Genomic DNA, 24,010 nt, shown 5'->3' on the forward strand with positions numbered 1-24,010 from the left:
TCGTATGTGGCTTTTTTGCCTGTGCAATTAAATATGCCACCTCATATGATGCCTGTTGAGCTTTGGTGGGGATTGTTGTTTGTTTAGTTAGGACTTTCTTTTGGCCTTGTAACTCTCGCTCCTTTCGCTGGAAAAAATCTATTGGTTTAGCAGCAAGAGAGGGGTGCTTGGTTTTCAAGTGTCGTAGCATTTTTACAGGCTTTAGGCTTTCATGTGCAAGCACCTCAGTGCACACAACACATTGGGGATGTTGTACTTCTTTGACGATGACGCATGTGAATCCATACTGGATAAATTCCTCTTGATACTTTCGACATTTTGAGTAAGGCTGATCCGACTGCTTATGGATGTCCTCTTTATGCACACCCCGGTCTCTTTCCGTACCTGACATTGATTGCCTTTCTGATGGTGGTGCTTCTCCGCGTTCCTCCGCTGGCCTCTCTGCTGGTCTCCCTGCGTTGTCATTGGTCGATATTAACCAATGTTTCATTTCAACAAAAATAATATCCTAAGCCTAAAGTGAAAAAAATTACCTACGTGCACATATCAGAATGTTTAACGTGGTGCTGTAAATTGGTTTGCTGCAACTGACGCTATTGCTGTGTCGTTAATCTGTCGTAATCACCTCAGGGGTCGCGATCGAACGGAAAGAAAATCGAAAGGCTGATGGCTTTTTTATTTGCATGTTTTTTAATGTAAATATTAACTATTTTTTATCTTTTGTTAGTTATGGATAAAATGTTATTTGTAATAGTTTAAAAAAATGTTTTGATTTCTGGAAATCATCGCGCGACCCCTACTTTGGGAACCACTGGTTTAGAAGACAACGCTTCATGCTGTCAGCCTTTTTTGTTGATCTGATAGATTATAACGTGTCATTAATTATATGGATTAATGCTTGGGATTTGTGTCATTTAAGGTGAAAATGCTTTCTGGAGTTTCTAGCAGATTTGAAGACAGGATTATGCACGAATTTGTCACAACATTTGTCGCTACCTACTGGCAAAACAATGTTGCTTGCAAAAAGATTTGCTGAATGAATCAATGAATGAATCTGAACCAATCTTTTTAGTGAATGTGTTTATAAGATTTGACTTACTTATGAATCAAAATATCCTCGACCAATTTAAAAATTGCAAAACAATTACATAATGTAGCTTTAAGACATGAATCTGATTCTGATTCAGATCACATAATTAATCCTTCCATACACTTTTCTAACAGACACTTCTTCTCTGTATAAATATGAGTGACCTTAAAGACAGACCAAATTATGCAAATATTAGTAAAACAAGGAATGTGATAATGATTCAAATTATCACTGCACTCAACTCTCAGATGACATAATTATAAAATATCAACTCTTCTTCACCTTTTTCTAAATGACTTCCCCTAAACAAAAGTGTCAATAGAGTGCGATAACACCATTATGTTCACACACACACACACACCTGATTTTGCTCTATTTTTTTAAATAGTGTAGCAAATGTGGCCAAGCTGAATTACTGGCACCACAGTTTGATGACTGAACATAATAACAGAGCTAGCTGTTGCTTGTGACCACATTGTGGCCATTAAGAAAAATGACTTGAGGCATCAGTCACTCCCGGAAACCTATTAAAAAGTAATTCCAAGTAAGTGTTTTTGCAGATGTAGTGAACATTAATGTTTACCTATTAATTTCTCATATCTGTCTACAAGTACACTTTTTTTTCTTTTTTTTTTTTTTTTATCTCTGATTGAATTTTCCTCAGGTTAAAGCATCTTTTAATGCATTTCAAGATCACTGAAATTACTTCTGTGGAATGATAATATATGTATTTCATAAATGTATACTATTTCCACTGCCAAACAGCAAGTAAGCTGACTCACTGTTTATCAAGTGCCCATATCCTGTTTGTTAGTGAATGTTAAATTATTACAGCTTCTCTGTTTTTTTTTTTTTCTTCTACCAGCATCCATCATGAATCCCATGTCACATCTATACTACAAAAAGAGCAGCTACTCTCCGTACCGGGACCGAATCCCTCTACAGATCGTCCGGGCGGAGGTAGAGCTTTCCCCAGAGGAGCGTTCGTTCCTTTTGGCCGTGGAAAAGGGTGACTATGCAGGGGTCCAGCATGCACTACGTGAGGCGGAGGTCTACTACAATATTGATGTCAACTGTGTGGATCCATTGGGCCGCAGTGCGCTACTAATCGCTATTGAGAATGAGAACCTTGAGGTGATCGAGCTGCTTCTGGATCACGGAGTGAACACTGGAGACGCTCTGCTCTACGCCATCCGCAAAGAAGTGGTGGGAGCTGTAGAGTTACTGTTGTCCCACAGGAAACCCAGTGGAGAAAAACAGGTCTGTATGTGTGTTGGTGTTTTATATGCTTTTCTCAGCTGAAAAGAGACACTATGCATTATTATTCATTTCTGTCATGGCCCAGGCTGGTTTACGCTATCTTGTCTAGACTTGGTCTGACGGTGTTGGATAAGTCAGTTAAGATGCCTGAGAGTGATACCAGCACAAAATATGCCATACTAAACTTTTAACCTGGTTTACACTGTGTATGACCAGGTGCATTGCAGCAATTTTCTCCATAAGGAAATTGACTATAACTTGATAATAACTTAATTATAACATATGAGCTTGAAAGTTGTTAATCAATTATATATTATTTTGTTGAAGCCATTTTTTTAATTATTTAAGCTTATTTTTCAAAGTATCATGTTTAACAGCAGAATTCCTGGTGAAAAACTACATTTCCCATGATGCCGCTAAAGAAAATTCCACCAATCAGAGAGCCATGGTGAGCAAATTGTAGCAAAAGAGCAGGAAACCACAGTGAAGCACCGTGAATGATGTGATCAAGTCTTACAGTAATACGCCCTCAAAATACTTTGATTTTGTATATATACATATATCAGAGGCGCTTCTCCTCAAAATATTGGATGAGAAAAAAAAATTGTAGTACAAAAATAAAACAATGCAAATATTACATTATAATCTATTATAGTCTATTTAGTCTATATTCATTATAGTCTATCTCGCCTCCCCTGAGCCCATTGAGTTTTAACAGACCCCTTAAGCATGTGGTGAGATTGTTGGGGTAATTGAGAATGAATGGAGGAAAGTCACGAGAGAGTAGGCAATGCCTCCATCGCAATATGATTGGATATGATCTACTTATGACTGGCTGTGATTGATTGGTTCATGTGATAAATCCTGCCTCTTGTGTTTGTGCACACTCCACGTTCGCGAATGGGAATATTAATTTTAAAAAGTAAACAAACAACTCACACACTTAAATATAATCACTTTGTTGCATCAAAATAAGACTTGAAATGGCCTGAAAACATGATCCGTGAGAGTTTTTAGCAAGTAATCAGCTTGGTAAAATTGAACATAAATCTCTGTCTGTGATCAATATTTACCTAGCTTTGATGACCAATGATCCGAAAAATTTAAAAATGGTAAAAAGTTAAATATTAAAAAGCATAGCTTAACATAAGTTCACGAATAAAATATATTGTTTAAATTGTTACTGAAAATGCTTATTGTACCTGGTTAGAACTAAAGGACTTTAATGATTCAGTATATCAGCCCTTCCTCAAATAATTATGATTCAATGCACTTTTAAATTTTGACTGATTCTTTAAAAAAAAGAACTAATTCAAGAGAGTCATTTTGTGCATCGGATTCAAGAGGACAACGCTACAGAACCTTTGTATTTGCATTATTCCGTGTCTGTAAGCTCATAATTCAGCTAAACCATAATTCCTCTTTCTGTGGTGATGTACATTTGTTTGCAAAACAAGAACGCTTTCATGGTGTGGTTCTTTAGTATAGCATATTATCCACATCAGTGATAAAATGGACTTTATGATCGTCAGTGGCCCTGAATGTCATTAAAATAATTTGATATAAGTACTTTTATAAAAAAATAGAACCTATTCTTGATTCCCAACCCTGCACACCTGGTTAGGACACAGTACATATAAATATAGTGCTTGCATATGTATTTTGTCAGTGTCTTCCTACGTATGCAATGCCATATCGCTGTTTGTGTGAACAGTGTGTATGCAGGTGGGAACTGTTCATATTTGTGGTTGTACTCTATGTGCATGTGTTCGGATGAGTGGGCGTTCCAAAGCTAATAGAAGAGATGAGATGGCAGAGATTTATCTTTCAGATTTGATTTTCACCTCACGTAGCACCACAAATCTTTATTGGATTGCATTTTGTTATCCTCTAATCTTTCCCCTCATTCAATGGTAAGATTAACCTGAAAAGCTTGCATTCCTGTATTCTCATAGATCGAGTTTTGCGGCATGCTTGATTTGGTGGCCAGTGGAGGATGAAGGGGAATGTAACTTCAAGAGAGTTCCACTAACATACACTGAAAAAGGGCATGTGACAGCAGTATTCACTGTGAACCGAGGTTCAATTTGTACAGCGTGGTGCCAGAAGCACACAAAAGCTATCAATATGAATTTATCAGTGCTTGAGGTTGTGAATGCCCTTTTTTAAGGAGTAGAATCAATGATACATATAGAATCACTCTCATCTACAAGTGAATAGCTGATGTAAAGCTGAGCAGGAAATGCAGATTCTGCAGAAACTCATTAAATTATTTTTAAATGTTTTTTTTCATATACAGCAATTCTGTTGAGAAGCCTTCACAGTTTTTCTTCACTTAAAAAATATAATTATTTTGCCAAACTTTATTCAGTTGTGGAGAGGGGTTCTTTAACATCAAAGTAATTTGCAAACTCGTGGCAATTTTTCACTTTTTCAGTTCAGTTCAGTTCTCAAGTCTGTAAAGTTAGCATGTGTGATCTGAACAATCAGATCTATTTATACTTTATCAAGTCATATGTTCTCTCTGGACAAGGTACTCAACAGTTCCACTTTTCTCCATAAAAACACCACCCTAACATATACTCTACCGAGTCCCATAATAACTGATCATTTAAACACTAAAAACTCCAACTTTTCTCATTTTGCACAAAACACATTAAATAAAGCTTTATTTCATAATTTACTCTCCCCAGCCAGTCCCATGCAAAGCCTGCTGGAAACTCTGCCCAGTTTCAGTAATGCAGTGTTACTGCCAATGAAAAATATTAATTCTAAGGATCATTGGATTGAGTAAACTTCTGTTTTTCAAATTTAGACAGATTGCATGGAGTAAAAATAAATTGTGATTGTTCAAGAGCTGTATTGCATTAGCGTGTTTTAATTATGAGCAAGCAGGGTTTTTTGTGTGTTTAATGGAATATAATTTTTTTACATAATGTCAAATTATTCTTTTAAACTAAAAATGACTGGCTGTTCAATGTGTCCCACCCTAATTTCCTGTTTCAATAGAGAATAATCAACACAGGAAAGAAATCTGATCTTTTTTTATTGATTTATGAGGTCTTTAAGAGTTGTGGTGCTGCTGGCTTGCTTACAAGTGTATTATGTACTGTGAACATTGTGAGTTATTTACTATAAAAACGTTTTTGGTTTGTTTATAAACACAGAGGGATGAGTTGAAATCATTGTTTGTGATTATCAACAGGATGCCACACATGTGGTACATAAACGTTATGTTAAGAAACTGTGATTTCAGTGAGTTCCAGAATGATTACATTGTTCACATAACATATATAAGTAAACAAAATGTCCCCAAAATGCTGCCATATTATGATACCTTTATTTCGACAGGGCAGTAAGTGGGCAGGAAGCAAAGTGAGAGGGAGAGGGGGGCGGGATCGGGAAAGGTCTTCGAGCTGGGACTCTAACTCGGGATTATATATGTCTTGCACTGCCCACGAGGCTATTGGCACCGACTTATTTGGCTTTTTAAACTATGGATTGTTGTTATTATTTCCATTTTATATATCAAACATGGTTTAACATGGTTATCGTTTGTGCTGGTTAAAGCAGCGTTTCTTAATGGAGGTTTGTGTACCCTTGGGGGTTTGTTAGTTGATGAAAAACGAATAATGAAATTCAATGTAAAATTAAAATAAATAAAAATGGCTGCACAATTAATTGAAATAAAATAATTGATTGTCAAATCAAAGATGGCAATGCAGTTGAAATAAGTTTAGAGTCTGTTGCATTAAGTAAATGCTCCTTCTCACCAATCTCTGTATGTGCACAGTTTAACTTGCATTTTGGGAATGCAATGTGAGCTAGGTTCACTTTATGTACATATTTGCACAATTTCCAGCATTTCTGTGGATAGAATTTACAGCATTTCACCAGTATTCCATCAAAATAAAAGCGTAAAGATTTGAATTTTTGAAAGTGAAAATTTGAGACAAAAATATTGGCATTATAACTTGCAGTGTAAAATAAGTATCAGACCTATAATTATCAAATATAATTTTTTATTTTACAGGAAAATTGTAATTTACAACAGTTCAAAATTTAAAATAAAACGCTAACTAAAGAAAGATTATCTGTTTACTTGTGTGTCATGTGATCATAAACTAACATCAGATAAACATAAGCTTGCGAATGTGATGATAAATCATTAAAATATTAACTTAAAATCTCAAGCAAATATTTTACGTCTAAGGAGTTCAGCTGCAAAATGTGTGGGAAGCCCTGGGATAGAGTAAATATGTGGACAGATGAATTATTTTGTAACTATTATTATTCTACAGCTTCACTGAGTTCCACTGGAGCAGCAATGATGTTTATTCAGCTCCAGGTAGCTTTGTTGCTCCCTCTTGGATTAGACGTGCACACTTTTATGAAGTGAAGTGCAACATCACTAATACGGTTCAGAAGAGAGGCACAGGGTTCCTATACTTTTGATGTTAGAGTGAACAAGCGTTAGGGGAAATAAAGCCGGTAGCCAGGTTTGTTCTTTTTGCTTCATTATTTGGTTTCCTAAAGTGAACTTCGTTGGTGCAGATACATCAAGTGAGCTTGTTACGGGAAGTGCCGTGGGGCCTAAATTGGAATCTATCCCATGTACCATGTGCCCGCCCGTTCACAGAGCATGGGCTATTTTGCATTGCTATCACTATAGCAACCCTTGCAGCCACTTGGGAGTTCTGGGGGAGGACTGTTATACTAATGGACTGAAAATAAATCTCTAAATAAAATGCGTTTGCAAACCTCACTTACTCACTCGCTGGCTTGTAACACCGACGTACCACAAATCATATTTCCATAATGTTCTCATGGCAGATATGGCTGTCTTTATGATAGGATTGAGTATTTCGGTCATATACTGGCACTTAAAAATGAATTAATGGTGTTATGCATATGATATGCTTTTAAGTATGTGCTTGTGTGTTTACATGCAGTCATCTGCTTTTGAAAGTACAGCCCTTGACTCCTAAATGAAGGTAAACAATCAGGATAAAAAGGGAAGGAATTACACAATGGTTCGTGGTAAAGCATATGAATGAATGTGGATGTGATGGATGGGGAGAAAAGGTACAAACGGGGTGAAAGACAGAAAGAAGGAGAAATGAAAGAGAGGAAAGGCTCTAACTGGCTTGTGGTTCATCTTTCTGACAGAGTTCATCTCCCTCCATGGCACACAGCTGCAAGAACAGCTTGATATATATATGCAGTTTTCTCCTCCATCATCAGTCGTTTTGTCTGTTCACTCATGCTGTAAGCAGTCTTTCTCTCAAGTTTCATCTTTCATGCTCTTGTGTTGCATCTGTGTTTGCGAGGAAAGGAGTGAAAGACAGAGGAGGCAGGGCTTAGGACTGTCTCACATCATGTTCTGGAAGTGCCTATGTTTTAACCAATTCTCTTTTCTGTCAAGTGAGCATTTCTTCCTTCATCCCTGAAAATATGCATCAATATAAAGCTCCAGTCTTGGCTACTCCTTCTGACCTGTGTATTGTGTCTTTGCTTTCTGTCTCTATTCTGTTCTCTATTCTGTTCTCTATTATATTCTATAGTTGATTTAAAAAAAGCTTTAATTACAAACTTTTAAGTATGAAAAATGATGAGTCTGATTCAAAACGATAGATATACATCAAGAGGGAGTAGCGGGTTCGAAGCAGTTTCGTGAACCCTTTTGATTGACTCCTTATAAAGAACCAGTTCGTGACAATCATTATTCGGAAATTATTTTTCATGTTCGTTGCTGATTGCAGCTCGGAAACGATAATATCAAAATGAGACTGGATGAAATGGCCACACAAAAAACTTCTGTTCAATATGATAAATACATTTTAAATTATTGTTGCACACTGTTATTTTTGTTGCATTTGTGAGTATTTTAGTTCCACTCTGGAGCCCTTGCGATATCTGAACACTGTTGAGATCTGTTTGCAAAACTTTATGCTGCAGACTTCAAAAAGGTAACTGACAAATATTTGACAAATTAATTATATTAATTTATGTGAATTAATTATAACATTTCATTGCATAAAAACTGCCAAAGTCTTCATAAGAAAAGAACGACACAAAACTGCTGACGTGTTCCTAACATGAAGGTGAATTTGTACAGTGCAGTTCTTGCTTTAAAGGTCCCATGGCATGAAAATTTCACTTTATGAGGTTTTTTAACATTAATATGAGTTCCCCTAGCCTGACTATGGTCCCCCAGTGGCTAGAAATGGCGATAGGTGTAAACCGAGCCCTGGGTATCCTGCTTCGCCTTTGAGAAAATGAAAGCTCAGATGGCCCAATCTGGAATCTTCCCTTTATGTCGTCATACGGGGAAAGGTTACCTCCCCTTTCTCTGCTTTGCCCGCCCATGAGAAAATGAGCTACTACCGTGCGAGGCGAGCGCAATATTTTTTTTTCCCTCGAGAGACATCATGGCTTGCAAACGAGCGAAGCATGATAGTTGCTCAGTGTTTGGATGTACAAATGAACACCAAAGTATTTTTTTAGTTCCTTCATCTGAGCCTATGGCTAGCATTAGCTACATGATAATAACTGTAACAGCATACATAAACAAACCAACTAAAGTACCATATCCAGACACAATATTTTAAACTAACCATTCGGAGACGTCCTGCTGTAGCCGCTGAGTTGCAACTTCTTCATCCGGTGCTTCTCCATCCGGATCAGATTCTGGGTCAAACTGAAAAGCTTGAATGACTTCGTGTCTATGAGCCCTTGCGATACATCCACTGTCAACATTAGCGCATGGTAGCGCAAGCTGGTTAAGGCCACACACCCACCCTCCACCTTGCCCCGCCTCTCTCGTCCTTAAAGCTACAGACACAGAAATGGCACATCCTAAGGAAAGCTCATTGTGGGACTGGCTCATAGTGGCTGAAATTCTGCACCAAGGTTGAATTTCGGGAAACAGACTTCAAATACAGTATTAGGGACCACTTAGGCCTATATAAAAGCATCCAAAAAGCAGCATGTCATGGGACCTTTAATTAATTTATACAGTTGGGTCTTGCTTTAAATGCTCCACTGCTAAAATACTGAAGTCAGTCGACCTCTCTAATTGTGTACAGTTGATGGATGACTTTTTGTTTAATCAACCATTCTGCTCCACATGTACTCAGAAGAGTTTGAGATCTTAATGTTAATGATAAAAGACTGTAAAAATGCTACAGCAGAAACCTGTTATTTGGTAAACGGTCTTTCCTTAGTCTATGCAGTGAAAAACTTAAATATCTAATGGGACATTTCATGTAATTTTACATTTACAGTGAAAAAACGTAAATTGACATTTTTCAGAATTCAATTAAATAAATCCAAAGTTCTGTTAGAAAACTCTAGAAAGCAGAGGCCATTAGGTTCTTACTAGGGGTGTCAACGTTAACGCATTAACGCATGCGATTAATCCAAAAAATTGTTCTGTTTCCTTAAACTAGTTTGTCATGGATTTCTTTATTTCAACACATTTACAGGTAAATCCTAGTATTTTAAATTTGCGATTAATCATGATTAATCACAGTCCACGAGTGTGATTAACGCGATACAATTTTTTAATCGATTGACAGCACTAGTTCTTACTCAATCTGACATAATTGCATCAATATTCACTTGCCAAAGCTGATTGGTTTCTTTTCATATCAGCAGGCAGCAGCCAATGAACTTGCTGCTCAACATTCAAATTCTTGGCTAGTGCTTGCTGTAGCAGTTGTAGAACACTTCAGAAACCCTCCACCTTCCCCAGCTCCACCTGTATAGATTTGCTGCAGGGTGATTTCATTATATATTTGCGTTGTTTCATACAGTGTATATCGAGGGGTGAGAACCAGAAGGGCGTAAGTGACATTTTTGGTGAAATGGAGATAATATACAGAGCTGGGTAGATTACTTACAAATTGTAATCCGTTACTGATTCCAGATTACATGACAAAAATTGTAGTCAGTAACATAATCCGTTACATTACACATTTTAGGTAATATTATCAGATTACTTTTGGATTACTTTTAGATTACTTTTGACAACTTGTTTATCAAATTGATTTAAATAGGATTATCTTGTACCATAATGATGTAAAAAATGCAAAGAGTACGAAAATGTGTGCATTAAAAAATGAAGTGCATTACGAATATGAAAACGAAATGAAGTGCATTAAACATTATATTACATCAAGGTTTCCCAAACTAGGGTTTGTAAAGGAACTGCAGGGGCTCGTGAGTTTAATGAAAAGCTAACAATTTAAAATTAAAATAAATCATTTTAAAACAAAGTCCCTTTCAAGGAAAGTCTCTTCACTCGGGGGCCATATTTGCAACGCCTCCGGGCAGCTCATACAAGACCAAGTCCTATCTTAATGAATGGGTGAATCCTGAAATCTCAAAAACTGCTTGCTGAACTCGCAATTAAATTACATACGTCAAATCAGCAACACAAATCTGAAATTAATTGCCCCATGAATGTTGTTTCTTAAAAAGCTTATTTTTCAGGCTAGACCAGCCAATGCGCATGCACAGTCATAACGCGCTTATGACTGCGCATGCACATCGGCTGGTCTAGCCTCAGGTTTCTATGGGAACTGGAGATTCTAACGGGCGCTGAAGTGACGCAGTGACTTTTCCAATCAGTGATTGGCTCTTTCATTCAGAAGGTGGGACTATTCCTCCTTATTGCGTGTTGCAGTTTCTCCCATTCATAAGTATAGGAGTGAACAGTCTTTGTATTTCTATAGACATTCCCTGCGTCCCAATGTGTATACTATCCACCCTATCTGCCCTAAATAGTATTGAAAATTACTGCAATCACATAGAATTTAGGATGGATAGTATCCACATTGGGACGCAGGCACTGTTTTAAAATAGCAATTAAAATAAAACACTTACTAAACAAATATTAAATATTTTTATTTATCTCCATGCCATGTAACCATTAATTAACATCAAAGAAACTGTGAACATGCAAATGTGATACTTAATTATTTAAATATTTATTTTAAAATCTCAGGGGTACTTAAAGTATATACTTAAAGTATATTTGGCGAATAAGGTTTAGATGACAAAAAGTTTTGGAATGCCTGCATTACTTGGAATATATGCATTTGAATGAATTTGAAAGACAAAAGCCTTCCAAAGACATAACATAAACCTGAAATTATTTTTGTAAATCCAGTGCTTTTGCTTTCGTTTAGTGCCTTTTTCTCACTGACCAGCTGAATGGTCAGTTTGTTCCCCATTTAATCTCATGGCTGGTACAGCAAGCAGCTGGGATATTAGAGAGCTCATTTGTGGTTTTTAGTTCCTGTGAGCAGAGCTGGCTGCACTCTCGTCCAGTCATCTGTATTCTGCTGCTTCGCTTTGTAGTTTGTGTTTACATGCTGTGTGGGTTGGTGGATTGCCATACTGATAGACTCTCAGCAGCTTGTGCAGGTGTTTTTCACACTTTCGTTCTTGTCCCCTCTTTTTCAGGTTCCATCATTAATGATGGACGCCCAGTTTTCCGAGTTCACACCTGACATCACTCCCATAATGCTCGCTGCCCACACAAACAACTATGAGATCATCAAACTCCTGGTCCAACGCAAAGTCACCATCCCTCGGCCGCACCAGATCCGCTGTGACTGTGTGGAGTGTGTGTCCAGCTCTGAGGTGGACAGCTTGCGTCATTCTCGGTCCCGTCTCAACATCTATAAAGCGCTTGCCAGCCCCTCTCTCATCGCCCTCTCCAGCGAGGATCCCATCCTAACTGCCTTCAGACTGGGCTGGGAACTGAAGGAGCTCAGTAAAGTGGAGAATGAGTTTCGACAAGAGTACGAGGAGCTTTCTCAACAGTGTAAGCTCTTTGCCAAAGACCTGCTGGACCAGGCACGTAGCTCCCGTGAGCTGGAGACCATCCTCAATCACCGTGATGACCAGAGCGAGGAGCTGGACCCGCGAGAGTGCCGAGACCTGGCCAAACTCAAGCTGGCCATTAAATATCACCAGAAAGAGGTGAGGAGACTTCTTGTAGCTTCTTGAAAAAATAATTGTTGCTGGTTATTTCTATCCAGTCTAATGTCAAACATACAAATAAATTAGATGTTCCCAAGGTTTTGTACAGTTTCTGTAAATTGATGCTTTTGGGAAAAGTGTGTATCGCTGAGTGATTGGCTCTTTTTTGCAGTTGCATCACAGATTTCCCTTCAAAAACTAAAAGAAAAAAAAAAGAAATAATCTGCAGGAAATAACGAAGCCTATATTTCCTTAATTTGCATAATACATTTTTGTTTTCATTAAAATCAGCATAAAATAAAATCAAAACAAATATACCTCAATATAGTATAAATAGTACTTTTATTTTATTTATTTTACATTAATTCTTGCATTTATTTAAATTACAATTAACATTTAAGTTATTTTTAAACAAATTAAGTTATGTATGTAATGTCATTTAAATAATGTATTCTTTTTTTTTACATTACAGTACTGAGAAGTTTTTTTGTTTTTTTTTCCATAATGCTTATGAGAAATGGGGTGGAGGATGTGCTGAATTATCATGAAAATAACAAAATTTAAATTGATTAATTTTCAAATTTTAATTGTCCAATAATAGTCTTTATATTTAATACAATTCAATTTTGTCTGATTATGTGGTGAAATATGATCTGGACATGTTTTTTGTGTGGTGCACCCAAATACACCAAGAAAAGTATTTTTTGTGCTTTATAAATTTGTAATTTATGCATTTCTGTCATATAAAGATGCGGTATAAATGCATCAAATTTGCATCACCAATGCAAAATTTTACTTGAGCAGCTAAAAAATGCTCAAAATACTAGGGTAAAGAGTTGCATAAGTCCACTCACTTTTTTTGCTATTTAATATTCTGCAGACCCTTGGAATATTTTAGAATGTGTTGTTCCAAACCTAAAGCTTTCCCTCTAAACTTTCTGATCCACGGGGGGATACAATGTATGCTGAAGACCAGAGATTTGACGTGATTAGAAAGACAGGAGATAGATACAATGGGAAAGAAGCACTGGGCAGATGATAGACACTTGCTCTGTTCCAAGACCTTGTGAGCTGCCACATTGCGTATTTTCCTATAGGCAGCTGCTTTCTAATTCAGCATCCAATAGTCTTGGAAGAGATTTGAAACTCTTTAGGGAATATCGATCAATGCACCAAATAAATAGTGGTTTGCAACTGATACTTGACTTAAAATTGATTTCAAATCACACAATTATCTAATAAACATAAAAATACATCACACACAAATGTTGGGTTGAATGTTTTTTTTATTTTTTATTTTTTTTAATTACTCTGAACCATTTTGATACTTCTCAAGTACTGAATTAAATATACAGTTATTTACAGTATAATCTAAATTTCTCTACTCATCTGCCATCTTGGATTTTTTTTTTTTTTTTTTCACTGAATGCACTGCTTGTCGCAGTGCATTACAGAATTGCATTCTCCACAAAGATACATGATGTTGCCTTAGAATTTGGCTAAAAGAAGGCAGCATAATTAAGTTTTTAAGCCTACCTTTTGGAACAGCTTTCATACTGGAAGCGCTCCAATGATGCTTTAAAATGCTACCTCCGTAGGCAGATCACTATGTTTTGGGGGGAAAAAAGCAAGGGAATGATGTGCTAGGTAGAATACTTGCAGCATTTTGTTGAAGCAGGCAGTGTATTTTAGTTGTACATATGCAGCAAAGAAAGTACCGTAGTATTGAGTTTGAGATAAACTTAAGCAGCTGCAACATATTTTAAGACTTGCATTTGAATTTAAATTTCTTTCAGCATTTTGATTTTGCTGCTGTAAGTCATTGTAATACAACACGGTATTAGTGTCCAATTAGGTGTATATATTTCAGCCATTCTGCATGAAATGTACACTTTTTTTAAAGAAAATATGTATTAAATGGACAACTGTGAAAACTTTTACAGTACTACAGAAAAAAAATCAGTTTATTCAACTTTCTATCAATCAAAGAATCCTGAAGAATCCAGCAGCACAACATTAATAATAAGAAGACGCATTTCTTGAGCACCAAATCAGCATATTAGAATGATATTCATCTGACACTGAAGACTGGAGTAATGATGCTGAAGATACAGCTTTGCATCACAGAAGTGTTTTATTATTTTACAGTTATTTTCATTTGTAATAATATTTCACAATATTACTGCTTTAGATGTGTTTTTGATCAAATTAATGCAGCTTTTGTGAGCATAAGAGACTTCTTACTAACCATACTATTGAACAATAAGTTGCAACGTAAGTTATCCAGGAAACAAACTGGCATATGGGTTACAATGGGACTAAAGTTATAAAAGGAAACATGCAAGGTTAATCTAACACTTACATTAAAGGTTATAAAGATCTTCAATCAAACAATGTGAAAAATACCAGCCATTCCACCAAAACAAGGATAAAAACATTTGGATGATGCATGGGAAACCATCTCAAGTTACATTTCCTTGCTTTACACTCATATTTTAAAAACCGTCTTTGGCTTTCCAGGGAGATTCCAGTCAACTTTTTCATTCTGAAACCCAAATGGTCTCGTTGCAGAACTGACACATGCGTCAGAACGTCTCGTTTCTCTTCCTGTCAATCAGAGGTGATGCTGGCCCTGACCTGCGAGACTGCTCTTCCAATTAGCTCTAATTGTTTTGTGTGCCTCAAGGAAAGCTGCTGTGAATACAGATCACAATACTGTACGTGTACACACATGGGAAAGATGGTCAAGACAGATGTGGGGCTTTGAGCCAAGAGATGCTATACAACTGAAAAAGAGAGATGAAGACTCTTATGAGCCCATTTAGTGTGCCTTTATATTTGTAGTGATTAAAGTTTTATAGAATGAGATTAAATATTGAGAAAAGGTTACCAGCGTTATGCTCCAGATTTCGCACAGCAATTTCTCTTTTCATTTGATATGAGAATTAAATGAGTCAGAGAAGATGATGCTGTAATAGTAAACAGGGTTGAAAGGGTGAAGAGAGTGCAGGGAATCAAATACATCTGGAATAAAGCTACACAGGCTTGCTTGAAACATTACTCAGGGGCATTGTAGTGACAGACTAGAGCCCTGCATTTCGGCCCGGGCCCGACGGGCCCCGACGGGCCCCGCCTTCGGGCCAATTTTCACGTCAGAGTTCAGACGCGGGTCGGGCCTCGGGCCTGTTTTAGGTTTCTCTTTATTTTTATATTTTAGATATCCATCAATTAGTGATGAAAAAAAAAAAAAAAAAATTGCCGCACTGGTGGAAACAACAGGAGACCGCGCTGCCGCGTCTGTCGAGAGCGGCTCGACGGTGTTTGTCCTGCAGCAGCAGAGAGCTGTCAGCGCAGCTGAAGAGTTCTGCGTTCAAAAGCTCGCAATAGGCTAAAGCTTGCCGCAAAGCCCCAGCAAACATAATTACCATGAATGTGTCCGGGAGAAATAGTAAGGAGATATTTGAATTATTTAGCCTACTAATAAACTAGTGTTTTCTGAGTCCATTTCGCAAGGATGAAGTTGCTGACCCTGACTTGCCGTCTCCTCATTAGACACGCCTTTAGAGAGAAATGCATCTTTATGGATTAAGATAATAAAAGTTTTTGTTTTCGATTTTTTTTTTAATTTCGTTAAGTGGTAATTTAATGCTTTCTATAGATATATTTATCAGAAAGTACATTATGTTTGTTTTCTATGTTTTATAAAAGCACGTTTTGTTGATATTGTGAGTGCACACAAATAAAAGTAGACCCTTTACAGTTCCGAAAGATGTATTACTCTTACCTTTATCAGAAAAAAATTACAGCGTAGGCTATTTTAAGTTGTTTCCACTGAAAAAAAAAAAAAAAATGCAAGTGATTGCCCTGGTGCCTCCATGTCCTGCAGAGCGCGCTTTAGCTTCCACAAACTTGGATATAGGCTAGCGCACATTATTATTATAGCGTAGGTTTAACGTTTAAACATTGTTATATGCTTGAACTGTTTTAGTATATCTATAAATTTTATTTTAGGCAAGACGTGATGATTTGAGAAGGCTAAATTGATCAAACATAGGATCAGCTCACTGTCTGCCGCTGGCCGTTACTTTAAAAAACAAAAATGTATATTTAACAAACAAAAATGCTTCAAACGGTTTTCTAAATTAACTTAATGAAAAAACGAAACGAAATATAATCATTTTGCCATTACATACAAAACTGAACTATTTTAATAGCCAAAACAGTAGTATAAGCTGTTTTGGGAGAAGGGGTAAAAAAGACGGGCTCGGGTCGGACTCGGGCCGGTAATTCTGATGAGCTGTCGGACACGGGCCGGGCTAGGGCCTGAGTGTCTCGGGTCAGGTCCGGCCTAAATTTGAGGCCCGTGCAGGGCTCTATGACAGACAATGCTGCTTATGGATTTCATTATACACTCACAGGTCTCAGGAAGAGCCTTTGCATTGCTTAGAGCTGTCTTTAAATGGGACCATACCGGTTCTGCTCTTTTGTTGTTGTTACTGCTAAAGGATTGTACAACCTTGCACACAAACGTCAACAAGACTTGCTTGGTTTGTGGATTTTTCATCTTGAAGATGTAATTATTGCTGCATCTTAGGCTTGGGAATTGGAACAATCTTCAAATATTTTGTATCAGTGTTATTTAGTATTATTTAAATCCTATTATAGCGTTTGTTACTAATTTGAAATGGCCTTTATTTTTTTATGTGATTAGTTTTTGTTTTCATTTTAGTTTCCTTTTTAGTAACTACGTTATGTGCTTTTGTAATTTTTGTATTTTTATTTAATTATTTTTTAATATTTCTATTACTTAAACATATTTATTCAAGGCCATGTATTAATATTATTTTATTTTATTTGGTTTTATTTTTAGATTTTCATTTTTCATTTTAAGTTTAGTATTTTTGTTTTGTGATTTTTGTCATTTTTATTAGATGTTATTAATTTTTAAAACCTGTTTTAATTTGAGCAATTTTACTGCGTCAACTCATTATATAACTTATTTTATTTCAGTTATTTTCCAAGGCAGCATTGAATGTACAGAATAGCTACTACTACTGTCAACTCAAGCTACTGTCAAATGTGCATTTCTGAGAGACAAAAAAAAAAAAAAAGTAATATTATTAATACTGCAGCCTGCACTGCAAACTGTGCTGAAGATATGTGTCATCAAAGTCAGGGAACACAAACCTGTGACTGGAAAAGTGTAAAGAATTTAAAAACATGAAGTGTTTGTCATGTTCTGACTATAAAGAGTAGTTTAAAACTTTGGTGTGTAACTCATTGTTTGTACTATGAACATGAATGAAGCCTTGAATCTTGTGATCAGGCTTACAATTTTTACCTGGCAGATGATTAAACTGGCAAAAAACCCATAGGTGTAGATAACAGATACTATAGGGCCCTCCTACACTTCTTCTTATGTTGTTCCCTCATTATTCTTTTCTTCTCTTGTGCCTCTCCCCCTCACCTCCTGTCCTTCCATCATCTCTTCTTTTCTGTAATTTAGGAAAGTTGATTTACTGCAGGGGAACATCAGCGCAGTCAGCATCCCCCACCCCACATCTCGCTCACTCGCTTTTTGAATCGATAAGGATTACATACCCCATATACTCTGAGCAGCGTTTTGCTCAGTAACTGCTGTGCTTCAATCTCCTTACCTCGCCTCTTATCTGAACTGCTGCTTGAACGCAGCACTGTATTCATGTGCATCGATAGACGCAACTGCTGCTGATAGAACTGGAAGAAGTAGGCTTTGGCCAGTGTTATTGAATGGGACTTCAAAGTGGTTGAGCATTTCAGTGATTTAAAGTCACCAATAAATCAAAATTAACCACTCTTATTGTTTTATGGAATATTGCAGTGTTTATTATAAATAATATTGCGTCCCCGTAATATTTAATCAAAAACATTAACTTCCCCTCCCCTTCACATCAACATCTCTTCTCTGTAAATGCTATAAATATTATTTTGGGATAGGACTAGTGATCCACTGATTTTTTTTATTTTTTTATTTTTTTACCAACTAAAGTTTTCATTTTACTTTGGTATTTATTCATGTTGTGTGCATTAAATAGATGCTCACACAGTTAAAATGTGTCATGGGAGAAACACTAATTAAACATCAGTAATTTTGATTGAACCTCCAAAATTATTTCAGTGGAAACCAGAAATTATTTATATATACAGTATATATATTTATTTATTTTATTTTATTTTTTACATTTTTTTTTGTTTTGCTCGGCTGAATATTTACAGTAGCCAAAATTTTGTGTCACTAATTTCAACATTAAATAAATTACAAGATTTGAAACACACTGATTGAACTCACTTTAAATCTCTTGAATGCTCAATTCTGATGGGTCATTCACAGTTGTTTTTTTCTTTTCTTTTTTTTTTTTTGTGGATTAGTATTTTCATGACATTTGTGTTGGTGTACTGATTTAGTCTTGATTTAGTTTGCGATAATGACTTCTTGACTATACATTTTCCCTTACATATTACATACTTACCTGATGGCTCTTAATTACTTTGTGTTTTTTAGCTGCAGAAAATGTCAAACTAATTACAAATATCATATCAAACATCTCAGAATAGAAACGTACTGAGACACAGGCAATTACCCACCCTTGTGTCCTCTTAAAAAAAGAAGAAAAATGTAGCAGAAACTGCATTCTTTGAGCCTGTCATGCTCTAAAAAGGTCAAAATAGCATCATAAAAGTCTGTTGCCTTATGATAACATTGTGTGAGGAACAGACTGAAATTTGAATTGGTCCCCATGCGCTTTCATTGTACAGAAAAGAGCAGCTCGGACATTGTGCAAAACGTTTGCTTTAATGTTCCAAAAAAGAAAGTCAACTGGGTTTGGAACAACCTGAGAATAAGTAAATTAATTTTCATTTTTGTGTGACAAGTGGCAGGCACTCGTTCTTCTTCACATTGGATACTGGAAGAACATTGGATATTGCCCTGTATTTTTAGTTCTGCTTCCTGCCGGAGGAATTGCTCGCTCTGTTCTCACTGACGGCACCCTGGGACTACAGTATGCTCCCTCCGCTCTCTCTCTCTCACAGCATCTCTCTCGCTCACTCTTTCTTACTGATCCAAGTCAAACACACAGATTTGGGGGTGGGGGGGAGGACGAGAGATAGATAGAAAAGACAGCGAAAGTAGATCTGACTGAGAACAAATTGTTGCTGAATAATACAACACAAATCAATTTCTCACTCTGCCTGGTCGGCAGGTTGATCGCTCCCGGCCAACTGAGCAGCAATGGCTGCTTTTGTTCTGATGGAGCGAGGGAGGAGAGAGAAAGAGATTTATTCTTTCTCTCTAGCACTCTACTGCTCTATTCTGCTGTTTTGGACCTTGTGTGTAAAGTCAATCAATGCTTCTCTGCTTTGATGACTTGTTTCGTTACAGGAATCCAAGATAAGCTGTGCAAAATAGTTTGCTTTAGTTTTTGGCCCTTGTATTCATAGTATAATAAAGAGATTATAGGAAATTATTGGGCATGTGCTCAGATGTTTGAGTTAAGTGCATAGTGTTATTTTATCATTATTCATGTACAATTATAGTACTGTGTTTATAAATATTTTAATTGAAATTTAGTTTAAGTTGTAGTAATTTTGGTGTTATTTTTTTGTCATTGTTTATATTAGGCTATATTTTTCTGTTTAGCTTTAGTTTTTCAATACTTTTTATTTGTATTTTAATATTTTAAATGTAATTTATTTTTCTAGTTTTATTTTTAGATTTAGTTTTAAACTGTAAAAAAATATTTTTCAAAGTTGTAAATAAAACAATGATTATTCAAGTATGTGTATAGTTGTAGTTAACAATAACAACACCAAGCTGTTACATTTTTCCCCCTTTGAGCATGTTTTTAACATTTATAAATTATACATTTTATAGTTTTAGCCTTTTCCACATTAAAAAAAAAAAATATTACCTCTAAAGAAATACCAGTATTTTTGGATGCTTTTTAAAAAATATAATGTACTTACGGTATTTTAACCAGAGGGGATTGTTGGATACCAAGGATATGTCTATGAAAACTAACCAGATCTTAGACACGTAAAAATGATTTTACAAAGTTGTAAATAAAACGCTGATTATTCAAGTATGCTTTATGAGAAAATACCTTTTCAGTTACTCTACTTTAAAATTTCACATTTCCAATTTTTGAAATTATTATTTGTGAAATGATATATATAGTTTTATTTAACAATTACAGCACGAAACACTAAGATGTTACATTTGTTCCCCCTTTAATCTTGTTTTTAACATTTATAAATTATACATTTTATAGTTTTATAGCCTTTTCCACATTGTATGCTGCCTGTGATGGCAACATTACGCACTCTCCTGATACTCAAAATATTGTGCAATCATGTTTTATCATTTAATAGTACAAACTTCCTGTGCACATTTATCTTACTTATGATGCCATACTCTGTTAAAAGTTGCATACAGAATGTGCTGTTTTGCTCATTCATATTTCCATAAAACATTAATATGGGCTGTAAATTGGACTAAGCAGGAAGGATGAAGCAGGGGAAGGAGCCAAGGAGGTAACAGGAAGCTAAGAGGCAGAGAGACAGAGAGCTTATTCCAGCCACAAAAAAAAAAAAAAAAGACGATTTTCTGGCTACAGTAACATCAGGCTTATCCCCGGCAGCTTGTGTGTGAACTGGAGTTTCAGCCCGCTGCCCGTCTGCTTCTACACACTACCCTGCCTAGCATTTCCTTGTCATTTATTCATCTCACTTGGTAAGAATAGCAGGGCTGCATAAATTAACCAGCGCTCCAGTGTCTCTGTGACAAGCAGATTGAAGCAGAAAACTTAAATACACAAGGAAGTTATGACAACGACTAGAGATTTCTCTGTGACAACCTATTACACAAAATGTTAACAATATGTATTTTTTTAATGTGAATATAGCTACTAGCTCCACCCACTGCAGTATTCTGTGCTTGTGTTTATATATTAATGTAGGCATTGTGGGTAATTTTGTTAGTTTTTCAACATACAACTCTACTGTAAATTGCAGGGTGTTTGTATGTGTGTGTAAATGAAGTTATTCAGTCTGCAAACATGCATATGGCCATTTATTAATTTTAGCATGTGTTTCTTCTGTATGCTGTGTTTGTTTAATTATTAATCTCGGTCTGTTTACAAAGAGGAGCTGTTTGTATCAAAAACAACACACTTCTATTCTAATATGCATGGATATGTATATGTTAGGTAGCTACAGCCAAATGCCCATAGTGATCACAGACAGTGTTAAAATTACTGTTTTCTGTTTTAATATTATTTCAAATGTAATTTATGTCTGTGATGCAAATCAGTATTTATTGTCACATGACCCTTCAGAAATCATTTGGTCCCACTTTATATTAAATAATTAAATAGTTGCACTGTAATAATATTTTTATGGAAAGCATGATGCATTTTTTAAGGATTGCAGGATGACTAGAAAGTTCAAAATAACAACATTTATTTGAAACAGAAATCTTTCCTATCTCTTCTAATCAATTTAATGCATCCTTGCTCAATGGAAACTTTAGGACAGTTTCATACAGTATATCTGCATCATATGGGTATTGTACATCAGCTGTAAGATAAGAGAGAAGTCAGGATCTTGAAGGGGTCATCGGATGCCCATTTTCCACAAGTTGATATGATTCTTTAGGGTCTTACTAAAAAGTCTATAACATACTTTGGTTAACATTTCTCAATGGTAGTGTAAAAATCACCATTTTTACCCTGTCAAAATCAGCTCTGTTTTCAGTAAGCTGTTTTAGTCCATGTTGCTTTAAATGCTAATGAACTCTCTTCTCGAACTCTCTCTCAGACTGTTTACTTCAGCCGTGAAACTGGCTAACTAGCATATATTAGAAAAGGCAATTTGCAAAGATTCATAAAAAACTTGGTCCTACTTTATATTAGGTGGCCTTAATTACTATGTACTTACATTTAAATTAATAATTTGTTATTCTGACAGGATTCTCAGAACAGCCTGATTTGAGAAAGGGGATTTTAAAATAGGGATTTAAAAAAAAAAACACTGGATCTTTATCATTATAAGATGGATGTGTACACACACTTCCAACACACCTTTATGTACAAACAACATGTAAAGTGAATTTAGCATCCGATGACCCCTTTAAGAAAATATGTTTTGATATCATGACAAAATAAGACTAAAAATGCACAGCCATCATAAAAGGTAAAATGTAAAAGTAAAACTTTCTATTAAACCATGTGTGAACAGTGAAAACTGCTGTAGGAAACCGGGTGAATGCACAGTTTGATTAATTCAGAAGATTCTCTAATTTTCTCAGAATCTGATGTGTGCTGTTATGACATTCATGCATATTCTGCATCATCAGTTTCAGCAAAGCATTAATTATATCTTTCAACTTACTTGCCTCCTAGTGTTAAAGAAATCTTACAAATACTTATGTATCTATTAAACCACTTCACACCTCATCGAGCACTACTGTGTAGTTGTGATTCACCCGCACGATTTGGTAACCTAAAATCAATAGTTTTACAATTCTCAATCTGCTCTGTGCACATTTCTCATGTGCTCTTGTGAGTATTCAAAAATTCAAAATATGAGGACACTTATTGAACATTTCACCTTTGATTTGTACTTTGTACTGTTGTGGTTAGCTCAAAGTTATTTTGTGATTAAATATGAATTATGAGGGATTTCGTCATATAAATGGCTGAATAATACATCAGCATTGTTCATAATTCAATACAGAGTATTAAAGCGGTTTTACAGATTGTACAGAGAAACATTGGGACCTTGTGCTATGTCATTTTGGCAGCTGAACAGACCATCGGGCACAGCTTACTAGAGTGGCACAATGCCTATTTATATAACCCTGAAACAGCATTTCTCAGACCTGCGAGGACAGCGGCCATGACATCTGCCAAGAGTTAGCCGAACTCAATAGTGCTTAATCCATACAGTCCCTTTCCACCTTTTTTAAATTTGGTCTCCATCCTACTCTTATTCTGTCTCATCAAGATGCTCTTTGACTTCATTTTTTTCCTCAGCTATGTCCTCCTCCTCCCTATGTTGTTTCTTTTCCGCTGCTACAGTACAAACAGGGACAGAAGATCTCCGTGGAAAAAGCTGGGAGCGATTAGTCTTCACTCCAGAGTCTTACACTTGCATTTCTGCATCTCTCACTTTTTCGCTGGCCTCCGCCTCCATCTCATAATCTCTCCCTCTCGTTCTTACTCTATCACTGGCAGCGGTTATTTTTATCTATTCTGTGGGTTTACTGGTGAGTGAAGTTCTCGCTGGTGGATTGTGCCCTGGAGAACATGTCCTGATGATTCCTCACTTAGGAAATCAGAGGAAGTGTTTACAGCTTGTTTGCTGTCAGGTTGTCATACTGTACGACACTGGGATTCTACTGCTGATGTCTGTTACTAAACTAATGTTTAGTAGAGCTTAGTTAGTAGAACGTTACATTTATTATTGCTCTTGAGCATTTCTTGGTCATATTTAGGCACAATCTGTGAACATAACTCTTTAAAGATGATTGAAACCATAATTGGAGTTCACTGACTTCATCTGGTAGCTTTGAGGTCATTTATATGCTAGTGTACTCCTAGAGGCTTAAGGCATATATTTCTGTCTTTC

General features: G+C 36.2%; 1 protein-coding gene across 2 annotated transcripts in view; it reads left to right on the forward strand.

Annotated features, from left to right (window-relative positions):
• Positions 1-24,010, forward strand: part of trpc5a (transient receptor potential cation channel, subfamily C, member 5a) — a 93,406-nt gene that overhangs the window by 42,339 nt on the left and 27,057 nt on the right. For both annotated transcript variants that reach the window (XM_058789947.1, XM_058789941.1), the window contains exons 2-3: positions 1,956-2,350; positions 11,822-12,343. In XM_058789947.1, coding sequence (XP_058645930.1) covers positions 1,964-2,350; positions 11,822-12,343 — 909 coding nt within the window. In that variant the 5' untranslated portion in view covers positions 1,956-1,963. The remainder of the gene's footprint in view (positions 1-1,955; positions 2,351-11,821; positions 12,344-24,010) is intronic.

This window comes from Onychostoma macrolepis, chromosome 01 (assembly GCF_012432095.1).
Source record: "Onychostoma macrolepis isolate SWU-2019 chromosome 01, ASM1243209v1, whole genome shotgun sequence".
Lineage (NCBI taxonomy): Eukaryota > Metazoa > Chordata > Actinopteri > Cypriniformes > Cyprinidae > Onychostoma > Onychostoma macrolepis.